General features: G+C 50.5%; 2 protein-coding genes across 5 annotated transcripts in view; one reads left to right on the forward strand and one right to left on the reverse strand.

The window, feature by feature from the left end:
- The window catches only part of LOC111933979 (gonadotropin-releasing hormone II receptor), a 20,110-nt gene continuing 6,607 nt past the window's right edge, over positions 1-13,503 (reverse strand). Inside the window, exons 1-5 of one of the 2 annotated variants that reach the window (XM_023933803.2) lie at positions 13,089-13,386; positions 3,313-3,424; positions 1,587-2,099; positions 1,120-1,321; positions 1-844 (exon numbers count right to left, since the gene is read on the reverse strand). In XM_023933803.2, the coding sequence (XP_023789571.1) occupies positions 438-844; positions 1,120-1,321; positions 1,587-2,093 (1,116 nt within the window). In that variant the 5' untranslated portion in view covers positions 2,094-2,099; positions 3,313-3,424; positions 13,089-13,386 and the 3' untranslated portion in view covers positions 1-437. Of the gene's footprint in view, positions 845-1,119; positions 1,322-1,586; positions 2,100-3,312; positions 3,425-13,088; positions 13,387-13,503 lie in introns of those variants that run through there. The other variant, XM_086848809.1, reaches the window with a different exon arrangement.
- Positions 12,988-13,503, forward strand: part of CILP (cartilage intermediate layer protein) — an 11,323-nt gene continuing 10,807 nt past the window's right edge. For 2 of the 3 annotated variants that reach the window (XM_086848733.1, XM_086848734.1), the window contains exon 1: positions 12,988-13,263. In XM_086848733.1, the coding sequence (XP_086704859.1) occupies positions 12,988-13,263 (276 nt within the window). Of the gene's footprint in view, positions 13,415-13,503 lie in introns of all 3 variants that reach the window. The other variant, XM_023933807.2, reaches the window with a different exon arrangement.

Raw genomic sequence — 13,503 nt, forward strand, 5'->3', positions numbered from 1 at the left:
CTTTGCAGGCTCAGGGTGACACCATCCATGCAGCTCTACAGCTGGGTGTGAGTGCAAAGGACACTTGAAGACCAGCCACTTCAGAGACATGATCCTGGACCACAGAGGAGATGGTAAATTTCCTCCCAGGGGTTGATGTTGGAAGTGTGGAGAAGCTTGATCCCAGAATCAGGGATGGAGCTTGTGCCAGGTACAAAAAGGATGTTTTTCTTTCTAGTTGTCACGGCACTGCCAGAATACAGCAGAATGACCATAAATACCCCCAGATATTTTTCACCCTGAGTACAGGCAGGAGACACATCCTCAGTTACTGGCCAGAGATCTTCACCCACCAAAGCTGAGTAGGGAACCTCATCATGACAGTCTCCAAAATGGTCCTACAGGACAGAACAGTCCCAAAGCTGTGCCTGCCATTCCCTTGTGGGTACATCTCTTCATCATACCGTGCTGACAGTTGTGCCATTGGAGCCTCCTGATGCCACCCCACCATTTGCAGCACCATCCTTGATGTTCCTCTCTGAGGCCGAGATGGGTTTGTGTCTCTTTTGCCTGGTGATGGCTGTTTCAATGCCCCTGAGACACAGCTGCACGTCTTCCCGAAAGGAAGGAGTGTACAGCCCATAAATGATAGGGTCGGTGCAGGTGTGCAGCAAGCCAAAGAGGAAGAAGCTGTGGTTGACATACTCTGGCATCTTCTGGATCATGGCTGGCTGGAACCAGTACCACAAGCCCAGGAGATAGTAGGGGGTCCAGCAGATGATGAAGGTGGCAACAATCACTATGGTCATCTTGAGAGTCTTCATTCGTGCCTTGGAGATGTGGTCATTTTGATTTCTTGTCAAACCTGCCAAGGAGAGTCAAAAGGATAGTTGAAGACAGGGGAAAACCAAGACAACATAACCATCCTTGACTCTGCTTCTGCCAGAGAGGGAAGACCATCTCATAATCTGGTCCATGTCCCACAGGAAGCAGAAGACAGCAAGGACTGGGGTCAATAATTTCTTAGCTTGTTTCTGCAAAACTTCTTAGCTTTCAAAGGGTGTTGTTACAGACCCAACAACAATTCCAGGATGGAGAAATTCAGTCATGGAGGGCATTAAAGGGCTGGGATCTACTTACCTTTATTGACCTTTAGCTGCTTACTGATCTCCCAAAGGATCCGGATGTAGCAAACAACCATGACGCTCAGAGGGGTGATGTAGAGGGTGGTGAAGGTGAACATGTTGTAGACGGTTTCCTCCCAGTGTGCTCGGAAGCTTCCATGAGTAACACACTGGGTGAAATTCCTTCCTGGGACTGTGTTCAGGTGGAAGAGGAAAAGCTGAAATGGAGGAACAAAGAATAACTCAGAGAGGATTTGGAACAGAGCATCACATCCTGGAGATGCTGCTGGCTGTGCATGGAGAGTGCCTCCCTGCTGCCATTGGACTGGAAAATGGACTCTGGGCACCTAACTCATGGCTTATTCTGGTGCTGGTGGAGTCCATGGATTGGGATGGACTGGTTGGAGATGTTGGGCTGGAGAAGCCCTTCTCCAAAACCACCCCAGCTTAGGCAAACTCTGTGGGGAGGGCACTGAACTTTACCTGGGGCAAAGCCAGGAGCACACTGCCAGCCCAGGCAGCACGGAGCAGCATCCCATTGCGGTGGTGAGCACGGGAGAAGGGATGGAGGATGGCTGCGTGCCGGTCCAGGCTGATGACCACCAGTACCAGGGCAGCTGCATACATAGCAAAGAGCTTGAGAAAGTTGAGGATCTTGCAGGAGATGTCCCCTCCATACCACTGCACTGTCACATTCCATGCCGCATCCAGGGGCATCACCATCACTGTCACCAGCAGGTCAGCCAGCGCCAGGCTGAGGATCAGCGGCTGCACGTGGGATTTCCTCCTCTTCCTCAGCAGGCTGCCCAGCACTGCTGCGTTGCTGCCTGCTGCTAGCAGGAAGAAGACGGCTGTGATGATCACACGGACCTTCGCTGCTTGAGTGAACTGGGGCTCCACCCAGTACTGGGGGTATGCAGAGGCCGAGACATTGGTGTCCTCCTGCACGGTGGGGCAGTGGGGAGATGCAGGGAGCTGCTCCTCACTCATCCCCTGCTGAAATGCAAGCAGAAAAGTGAATCCCTTCTTAGGGGCTGTGTAGAGTGCTGCAGCTTCAACAAATGGACAAGTGGGGAGATAGTGGGATCTGCACTGGAGGTACCAGCAGCAGTCTGTCCCATCCTGTCTTGTCCCGTCCTGTGTTACCCATTTTGTGAAGCCACTGTGTCACCCCACCACGATGACCCAGCCTGGCTGCCCTCTCTGGCTCACCCTTGCTACAGTGACTGGTCACACAGACATATATTTTTAGCTGCTTGCAAGGTGGCTGAGCAGCTGGGAAAGCAGGAGTGGTGGCCAGGACCACGGAACCACTCACTGTCTGCCAGCATCCTGCTGGGAATGGGTCATACCAGAGCTGGCTGAGCCTGTGCTGGGACAGCTGTGCTTGGTTCAAGGACTCGTCCTTTCAAGGGGGGTTTATAAGCAGGGCTCAGCTTTTTAGAAACCACACAGCCCTTCCCATCAGTGTTTAACCTTAATGATCCACCTCCATCTTCAATGCCAGATCTGGGGTCAGGGGCAGGAGCAGCTGAGGGTGACCAGGCAGGGAGAAAAGGCATCCCACACTGTCCAGAGTCTGACAGTGGCTCCTGGGAGAGGATCACAGTGACATTTAGGAGCCTGGATGTCCCTTCCCAGGACCCAAGCAGCACCAGTATTACACCTCTGTCCCTTTCCCTTCTGGAGGCAAAGGAGGAGGAGGAGAGGAAGGTAGAACACCCCCTAAGCTGGGGGTGGCTGGGGAGTGATGAGCAGTGTGGTTGGCCCCCACACTTGATTTCATTGCCCTTTTATCTGAGCAGAACTCACTTTTTAAGGGCAAATACTGTGGCCATGAGCTGTTTACAGCCCCAGCTGCAGGTACAGCATATCCCCTACTGTTTCAAGCACCTTCCTGTTTGCTGATTCCAAAATAAAACATTCCTTACATTTGTACAAACAACAGAAGCAGCAGAGATCAAATCTGTCTCCCCAGCACTGCGGGATGGAGATGCCGACACCTTGCAGCAATGCACCCTCCTCCAGCCCCACCACCCGCACCCCGAGCCCCCTTCCCCTCACTGCCTTCACCCCTCCCTCCCCAAAGACCAACCCAACAAACAAGCAGCAAAGAGAACAAACAGCTAATAAGTACCAAATTGCTTGTCTGGAAGAAACAAGAAATCTGTGTCCAGGTCAGGATTTATCACAGCTGATGGGAACATACCTGGCATACGCATGCCCTGATGCTGAGAGAAGATGCTCTGTGTCTTTCCCACGGGTCCCCCACCGCTGCAGTGCTGAGTCAGGATGCTCCAATGTTTCCTTGCAGCAGATCCCTGCAACAAACCTTGAAGCAGTAAAATTTCCCCTTGCCAGCGGCCAAGCCAGGAGCAACGCTGCTGTTAGCACAGGCATATGCAGGCATCTGGAGACGGGAATGCTGCTGCAAACACCCCTGCACTGGCAAAGCAGGAGCGGGGCACACCGAGGCGAGCACCCATGGGCAGCCTGGCTCAGGCAGCCACCGTAATGCAAGAAATGGCCAAAATTCAAAATGTTGTGGCCAAATGTGGCTCCATCAGGGATAAGTGCCAATACTCCCTGTACTGGTGTGCTATAAATACAGGAAAATGAGTTAATTATCCTGGGAGTTAGTGATGAACGTCCCGTTGCTCAGACAACCGAGAGACTCTCAGACACGCGCGCACACACCTCGGAGATGCTCCTGGACCACACGGGTCCATGGGAGCATCACAGGCACATGCCTGGACTGGAAATACTGTAAGGAGAGAATTAATAAGGGGAAACGTGGTTCATTTTGCTATTTTAATGAATGTGCTTTTTTTCCTGCAGTCTATCAGTTCCCATCTTGTTCTTTCTGTATTTCTTACAGCATCACATAGTGAGAGAGAAGGACCTTGGGAGGGACAAAGAGCTCACAAGAGCTTAAAAAATATGATGTGCAATGCAAGGACAGGGAGGGAAACTGAGGACATCCTACTCTTCTGGCCAGCAAAGGAGCTGTGGGGATGAAAGAGGGACAGCCCCAAGCTGTGCTGGGGCCAGCACTGGCAAACACACTTCCAGGGGCTTTGCTGGGACTTTAATAACATGCAGATAGACCTTCACATTTTCCAGGCTATTAAATTAAAGAGTATGTGGTATACAGGTCCCTGCAGATCCCAGGCTGGCAGTGGTGGCTCTGCATTGTTCCCCAAGAGGAGGAGATTCCCTTTCTGGAATAGATTTTCCATTATTAAAACTACTCCCACTTATTTCAGGAGGAAATGCCTGAGCTCTGATGGTTGCACCATCTCTGAGGCTGCTATGCTGGCAGGAGTCCTCCTGGGCACAAGCAGAACAGATATTTTTCCTTTTTCCAATTTGACACTCAAACCTCTGTGGGTTTGAGTCATATTGTGTGGCAGAGTGACCAGCTCCTGACACCCAGGAGATGCTGCAGGTAGTGGACCATGTTTGCTCTAGAATCCCCTAAACTCTCCATCTCTTCTGTATAGGGCTGCCAAAAGGGATCAGGATGGAAATTCCCTGCTCAGAGCCACAGAGGGCAAGTCCTGCATCCAAAGTGCTTTTCATACAGGGGAAAAGAGGAAAGCAGACTCAGCTGGTACTGCCAGTGAGCACCAGCCAATCCTGCCACATAGGATGGGATTGTCCCCATCACCTCCTTACCTGACAGGGGTATCACCCACCAGTGCCTTAGGAATGAGCCTAGCCCTTGGGGGAAAAATAGCAAAAAATCTGCATAGAAGTTGGGTGGAAGCCTGTTTGTTCCAGCAGCCACCTCCTCCTGACATTAGGTTCCTGCTTAAAGCTGAGATTAATTCAGCCCCACACACTCATCCTTATTTTTCTTTTCATTTAGCCCTTTGCACCTGCACAAAAGCAATTAAATAGCAAGTCAGGAATGTATTCCCTGTTTGTCCTTTGTCCTGGCTGATGGTCTTTTTGTCTAGAAATGTCCTCTCCATCCCTGGCCATATGATGCAAGAGAGGGACAGGATTTTTCTTGGGAACTGTAAGCCTTGCTCATGTCACAACAAAGCCTTTAGTCCTTCTTCAGAGAGGATTTTTTTAGCATACCATCACACAGAAATGTCCTGGGCATGCATTAGCAATAAGTCTTATTTTAAGGGTGGGGTCCCTTGTTGAAATTACTGCTTTTCTCCGGCGTTTGCACAGTAACCCCCTTGTGTTTTCTGTCTTTTCTTTTTTTTTTTTTTGCTCATCTCCTCAAAGGTCAGTTTGGATGTTGTCTGCATGGCAGCCTTCAGCCGAATCTCTGAACACTGGTTTAACGATCAGAGGGTTTTGGTGTCCAGGATTAGGAAACAGTGCTGGCAGGCAGGGCTTGTTTCCATACATCCCAGCTTGGCTCTTCCCGAAATCTCCTCCTCTTGGGATGCTGCCCCAGTACATCCCCAGAGCTGCAGTCCAGTGCTGGGTCATGAGGGGACAGAGCATCCCCCAGTGTCCCCAGATAGGACTGATCTCTCCAAATCCATGTGGATCATCCTGGGATGCTGGAGAAAACAGAAACTGGGAACCACACTGGGTAATACAATCCCAGTGACAATTTGTGCACGAGCAGACCTTGAGTAAAAATGCAAGTGCTGTGTTTTTCCATCAGACACCTTGTATATAGTGGGATCTCATCCAGGGAGAGCAGTGTGGGATATAATTTCCATTAACCTATGGCAAACATGGGGCAGAGAACCTCCTGCTGTTTGTCCTGATAAATCACTGCTGGGGGCTTGGCTTCCCAAAGATAAAAACTTGTATTTTGCTTTTTGAGAGAAACTCCAGCTGCTGGTTATTGTGGGGGGTAAGGATAGGTGATTTCTCTGCTGGACTCATCATCTGCACCCTCTCCCCAGGCAGGTGCTTCAGCCAGACTGGATGCCCAAAAACTTGCCTTTATTCAGAAAAACCTCATGATTTCAGAATGTTTTTAATGCTGATTCTTTCCCCACACCCACCCCCCCTGCAATTCTTCTCCTCCTTCTCTAAACCTTGAATTGTCTTAGGAGCAGCTCATCCAAGGAAATTTTTGTCTCATACTGGACTTGAAACAGAAAGTCTAGTCAGGGACATCTGACATGCAATGTTTTTGTGAGTAAATACCAGCATCAATGAAGTCATTTCCCGGGGTTAGAAATGAGCTCACCTCTGGAACAGCTTCTCTTCTTACCCAAAGTTCACAAGTCAAGCGACTGGGAAGCTCCCAGTTTTCAGCCTTTTCATTAAATAACAGCATCATAAAAATTAGCACGGTGCCACTGTGCTGTAAGTTACAAACAGGTCTGAAACAGGGCATCACCCAAAATTCCCCAAAATCTCTGTAGCAAAAGGCAGAGGCACAAATCCCAGTGATCACAGGGGATAAACCAGCGCCCCATTCTGCCTGCTCAGCCGGCCCTGGCCGCTCTGCTGAACCTGCCAAGGAGGGATGGTAATTGCTGCCCCTCCTGGGGATAATCTGGATCACCCCATCCGCCTCCTAAAAACCCTGTTTAAAGCAGAGGGAGGGATCTGTCCTGCCTTCCGGGCTCAACTACTTGGTAAACTGTATCTTTAGACCATTTCTCGGTGAGACAATACTCTGTTTCTGATTCAGCTTTGTATATCAAAACCTCACTGATAAAAACCCTCTCTAGGGGGTATCACACCATTGGACAGGGGTAGCAGGAAAAACATGCTTAAACCTGCTACAATTCCCACCTTTTAATACCCCAGGCTGGTGCCCCTGATGCTGCTGAGCTCAGATATCCAGAGCATCATTACCAGGGGTTCCCCAGATTTACATCTTCCCATGCAGAGCAGCAGCTCTCAGGGTCTCTCCCCTGTCTCTCACCAGGACATGTTAACTACAGCAACACCCCCTCCTCAACTCTAAACTGGAAAAGAAAGAGGAGGGAATTTATCACCCCAGACCAGATCCTGAGGTCAAGCCCCAAGAGACATGGTGGGATCTGGTGCTAAGCCACATCTGCTCACCACCAAGTGATAAAATCTGGTGGTGTGTGCATCACTGCTCCACTCTGCTCAGCTTCCCCACAGCAGCTTTTCTTTCCTGCCCAGGCTGGAATTTATTTGGGGAGGAAATTATTTGGGAACTTTCACCTGGCACCCCAGTCCCCAGTAAAGCATGAAAATAACCCACAGGGTCAGCAGAGGGGTCATGGGTCCCCTTCAGTTTCAGCACGCACTGGCCCAGTCAGGGCTCTCACTGCCCTAATGGGGTATTTTTCTCAAGCTGGAAGAAATTATGAAATGCCAATGTTTTCGTTGTGACTAACCATGGAAGTGAACAATTTTGCCCTTGTTTTTGGACAGGGTTTAGTTGCTCTCCTTGCCTTTGCCTTCTGTGCCCTCTTTTATCCTCTGCTTTTTTTATTCCCTGTGGGACCTGTCCATCGTGTTGCTCCAAATACCCTCCTGCCTCCAAACTCTCAAATAGGATTGTGTGTCCCAAGGCCGTATTTCGGTGCTCCTTCTGGATGCTCCTTCCTAAACATTGGCCAGATTCAAGGGCTGCTCTCCTTTACAGCACTCGGGGAGAGGTGAGATGTGGGGAAAGCTGACATCCCTGTGGGACCCTTGGCAGAGTTACACAGGGCTTGCAGGAGCAAAAAGCAGGGAACAGCTCCCCTGACACCTCTTTCCCATGAGCTTCATATCTCCAAGCAGTTTTCAAAGCTTAAAGATACTCCTGGGTGAACTTTATGCAGGCACAGGATCCTTCTCTATGCTTTTAGGAAAGGATCAGTGTCTTGGTGGGGATAGATATCACCAATGCTGAGTTTAATGAGCCAGAGTGATATAATTTCTGCTCCCCAGCTCTGCTTTTACCCCCCCACAAGAAATCTGCTCTAGTCAAGCTATGGGACTGCATGTAGGAACCCAGTGGCTATCCCTAAGGATGAGCATCAGTACTGACATCTCCCCCATCCAGAGCTGGCTTCCCAGGGAGGTGTTTCTGGGAGCCAGCATTCAGTTTGCTCCTGCTGTTTCTCTGCAGAAGTGCTCATCTCCCACGCTGCCTTTGCAGTCTGCTCTCAGCAGTTTTTGTCTCAGATGGGAAAAGGTGCTCACACCAGGAGCTGCCAGGCCTTTCTTCAGCAACCCTTGGCCCCACCAAACCCTCTGGTGTGCTCCCAGCAAACACACATTTATCCTCCAGCGAAAGCTGATCTGGCCACGTATTCCAGGGGGAATCCCAGCAGTGCTGGAATTAGCTCAGCAGAGATTGGCTTTTCCAAGCATGTCCTTGGCATAGTGCATGAGGTCGTGAGATATTTTACATCTCCGGTCGCCCCCATGACCACAGGCACTCCAGGAAGGGAAGGCATTTCCATGCTCTCTTTTGCCAGTGGGGATGCTAGCAAATTCTTTCAGAGCTGAAACCTGGGGGTGGATCAACCCTGATTACCCCAGCCCAAGCACAGCTCCACATTGCTCAGTGCAATAATTAACCTGACAGAAATTCCCACATGGAATTCAACATGGTTCAACAAGGCATGCCCATCACCCTCATGGCCCGCCCTCTTTCATCTTTCTGTCCATTCCACATAGAGGCTCGGCCAAACACTAAAAAACATTTTTTAACTCAAAGCTTCATTTTCATTGCCATCACTGTTGCCTCTGGTCTGACTTACACTACACCTCTCCAATGTGCTGCTGGTGCAATTCCTGCAGAACAGGAGAAAGACAAACTGGAAGAACCAAGCCCTCCCCTGCACACTCATGGATCAGGCAGGATTTTGTTGTTTTTTAGGAAAAACTGGCTGATGTTTTGCTGGTGTAAATCGCTGCAAACCCGCCCACTTCAACTTGGTTTATAGCAAGAATATGGAAGAAAAGGCACAGATGAGACCAGGGATTGCCGTCCCATGTGTGGGAGGCTGCTCCCTGTGCCAGCACGGGTGCACAGCCTGGAGTGCAACCCAGCCCAAAGCCAATACCCATAAACAGGAGCAATAAATCAAGGATTTCTTCAGGAGCGATTAATTACCCAAATCAACATGGACTTTGACACAGGATGGTCTTTGTCCATCCAACCCTGTCCAGAGCTAAAGCAAACAGCCACTGGACTGTGGGCTGGAGCTCTGCTCCTGCCCTTCCTTTGCAGTGTAAATGTCCCCATTGAGGTGCTGTCCTGGCCTGGACCTGGCCACATTCCCATCACGCCTGTTCCCATCCTGCGACCGCTTTTACATCACTGATCAGAGGTTGTGCAATAGCTCAGGCCCTGCCACATCTGTGGGCAGGATGTTCCCCACACCATGATGCTGCCCTGCAAGTGTCCCTGAGCAGTTAATGCTCCAGGAAAAGGCTGGGATATGCATTATTCATGGAGGGCTTGAAAATAATGGCCTTCTCCATCTCGAAGAGAGTTTCTAAATGAGTCAGAATTCTTATCTTAATTTCCCCAGCTCAGACACATAATTAAAAAGTGATTCGTTATTGAGACACTTCTGGTGCTCTCACAGCGTCATGGTTTCTGCCCCTCCAAGCTCTGACAGGGAAGGAGAGACAGCAGATATATGACCATGGCACCTAGGAGGGAAATACCAGTGGGACCCTTCTGCAATCCAGGATATCCCAGTGAATCCCTCCCCAGGGTACGTGGGTCTATATGTGTGAAGCAGGGTGGAAGTTGACAGTCCCTGGGCACTCCAGTAGCAAACATGCCCTGCAAAAGCACTAGAAAAAGCCTTTTTCCTTTACAGATTGAATCATGGAATAGAGGGCACCCTCTTTTTGATGTCAGGAGTCAGCTGTGTTGTGTTGGTGCCAGAAAACATTTGGGGGCCTACCCTGTGGAGCAGACCCCACAACCAGCACAGACACTGTCTCCTCACTCCTGGCTCTTTCACCACTGCAGAAAAAGGCTTCCTGAGCTCCAGAGCTAAAATCAGTCTTTCCCTGGATCCTGGCTGTCCTGGTATCCCCACAGTGTGCTGCCTTTTGTATCTGTTCCATAAATGATGTTTATGGAGCTGAGCACTACTGAGCCCCTGTAGAAATTTTAGCTTCCAAGCAAATCCTTCCAGAGGGGAAAAAGGTCTACTCACTCCTTTTCTCCCAGTCACAGCCTGTAAATCCTCATCCACACGATGAAAACAAACTCTAGTAATTCATTTTTTTGGCTCTTTTCCAAAGATTTTAGGCAGCTGGAGTGCGATTTTGTGCTGATGAAGCGGTGGAGGAGGGCTTAAGTGAAACAATATTGCAGTGGCTACAAGGTTTGCTGGTGTTTCAGAACTCAAAGGGTACCTCAGGGTCCTGCCACATCTCCAAGTTCTCCTACAAACCATGGAAATCGCCACTCTGGCTCCTGGGATAGCAAAACAGGATTTAAAAAACAACATTAGCCACCCCTGGAGCATGGCTGGAGAAGTGCTGGGAGCCAAGTGCTTAATGAAATCCCAGCTCCCAACTCTCCCTTCTAAACCACACAAACTTCCCCAAAGTGTTTGGGATGGAACAAAGTCATCAATCAGTTATTTTAACTCCCATCTCCGTAAACAGAAGCAAGCCCAGAAACATGCAGCAGGGGAAAATAACCGTCAGCTCCCTTTGGCGGAGTGGAGAGGGCGCAGGGAGGGAGGACGAGGGCAGCCGGCAGGGAATTAGGCAGGGCCTTGGCCCAAAAGGGGATTTATGGGCCCCACAGAGCATTTCACAGACCCCACAGCCTGTGAATTCCACCTGCAGCCCTGAGAGCAGCCCCTCCAACCCTGTTATCCTCCTGGCATGGTGCAGTTGGGTTTTGGAGATGGTCACTCAGCCCATGCTGTACTTGAAATGGTGGGAGACATGAAGAACCAGAATGAGCATTACTAGCCAGTGTTCCCCTGGATTTATTAGATGAATGCAAGAAAAACTATGTGTGGGGAGGGAGATGCTGCTGGCACCATCTGCTCTCACACTCCTCTGATACTGCCCCAGCCTCAGCACTGGTCAGAGGGAGCACTAAGCATGGCAGCATTCACATAAATACCTTATGGCTTTGTAATTACACATCAGTGATGAAACCATGGAAAAAAACCATGAGATTTGGGTAGGCTCCCCAGCATTAATCCAGGAGGGGAATGAGTCCAAGAGACTGTGGATCTGCTGCTTTCTGATGGGAAGCAGCAGCCTTAGGCAGCTGAAGCCACAGGTGATGGGCAGAAAGGAGCAGTTTGTTCTGGGATGCATCCTTGTCACTGGCCACAGGTACTACACCCCTGCAGACCACCCCAGTCATGGGGCAGTCCCTGACTTGTCCTCTCCACCCTATGTATGGGCTGAGGCATCGTTCACCTCCAGGCAGATGGAAAGCCTCTCCCAGAGCTGGTGGTGCTCAGCACTGGGAACATCTGGGGCTCTTCTCATGCTGTTCCCTCCAAAGTCAGCCACATGTCAGAGCTGCATCAAGGGATGGTCAAGCCAAGAGAGACTGTGCAAATTAACTTTTCTAGAGAACTGGGGTTTGCATGAACTCACACGTCCCAAAGCTGCTCCTGAAGCCACACACATGTCCCCAGAGCCTGTCTTGAAGGAGACATGCTAGAGAGACAACAGCCATGCTAAGGAGGTTGCAAAATCCCCTGCAGAAATGCCTGCACCTGCACTGGGTTAGAGCTGTCATCCCATTTCCATAACATAAGGAATAACATTTTATTCCTTTTGCAGAACAGTTAAAAGGAATAAAACAGTTTCTTTATCAAGTAGTGCAACCTATAGAAATTGATGCCAGGATGTGGGCAAGCAGCCGGTGGGACTGGAGATGTCTTGCCAAGGAATCAGTGCTGTGCTTAGTGTGGGTCAGCCATGGTGGGAGGTAAGTTCCATCCGGGGAAGATGAATTCCTGCTCTCTGCCTCAGCACCTTTCCCACATCTCATCTTCATCACAGAGGGGAAACACAGATGATCTCCATGTTTATGTCAGAGGTCTGGAGCTTCCAGCTCACTGGGCACTCCTTGCCCACCAGATAAACATTCCGCCATTTTTTGGCACATCTCAGGTGTTTTTTCCTTTTCCCTCGTAAACATAAACAGGAGCCAGTGTAGCTCACTGCTGATTATTTTTTATGTGACATCTTGATCTGTGTTCCTCCTGCACCACTCCCTCCAGCAGCAGGGCTGACAAGGACTACCAGGAGGCAGTCTGGGACACCATGGGTCCCCACTGGCTATCCCAACACCCATCCTTTTCTTTTGGGGGTTGCTCCAGACACATCAAGCATGTGCTCTCACACCACATTCCTGCAGCAACCATCTGCACAATCCAGTGGCTCCAGGGCTGCATGCATGGGTAGCAGTCACTTGCACAAGGCCACATGCTTTGTAAACACCCAGGAACCCTGTGTCCACAGATCAGCTGCCACAAGTTACATGAGAAAAATGTGGCTGCAAAGGGAGGAAAAGCCTGTAAGGCTGAAGCCAGACTGGGGCAAGCAGGCAACTCTGGCTAGGAATCATTGCTAGATCGCCCCATTGCTTGAGATGCAGTCACATTTATTTACAAGGATGGTCCTGCCTCTGCAGCTCTGTGCTACCCCTGTTGTTCAATCCCACTGGCTTTGTCCCACATCCTCACATTCCCAGAGCATCCTCATTTGACCCCTGCCAAAGCCAGAACAGGGGCAAAGGTGGGCAGGCAGTGCAGGGGAACAGTGCCCAGCTAAGCCATACCCCACATCTGCAAAATGGGGCAAATCCACGTGAACTGCTGGGTGGGCACATTTGTCCCAGACCGGGTAAAGCCAAAAAAGCATTCCCAAAACTCACTGCCTGTTCGCTCTATCTCCACCTTCAACACTCAGCAGCGTCTATTTCAGATCCAGACCCCGGGTAAACCCCTAACAGTGACGGTGCTGTGCTGGGATGCAGTGCCCACACCAGGACGTGGTACCCACACCGTGCCCTGTCCCAGCAGCAGCAGCAGCAGCCGCCACGCCGTGGCATCGCCACAGGTTTCTGTTTACCATCATCTTATTAAGGGATTATTCAGGCTGCGGTTTCCTCGCGCGTCCGATCTGTTTGTGCTTGCGGCCGGTGGCTCGCTGCCATCCCCTAAGCTACACGCCGGGCTATATAAGCGACCTCGGCGGCGGGAGGCTCGCACACAGCCCGGCTCCGCTCGGCGCAGGGGAGCTTTCGGTAAGCTGCAGCTCTCTCTCCTTCCCAAGCGGCAGCAAATCCCTGAACCCGCAGCTGACAAGCCTTAGTCTCGCCCGCGGATCTCAGCTCGGTTGGCGGCTCCGTGGCGAGAAGACGGGACTCTCCTTAAGGGGTTTTTATGGCTTTTTAGGTAAGAGAAAAAACCCCAACCCAATCGTGCTGTTTTTCCTTCTGTGGTAGATAGTGGTTATAGAATTCTGTTGTGCTAAGGCGGTGTAA

The sequence above is a fragment of the Cyanistes caeruleus genome, chromosome 13 (assembly GCF_971803275.1).
Source record: "Cyanistes caeruleus chromosome 13, bCyaCae1.hap1.1, whole genome shotgun sequence".
NCBI classification, from domain to species: domain Eukaryota; kingdom Metazoa; phylum Chordata; class Aves; order Passeriformes; family Paridae; genus Cyanistes; species Cyanistes caeruleus.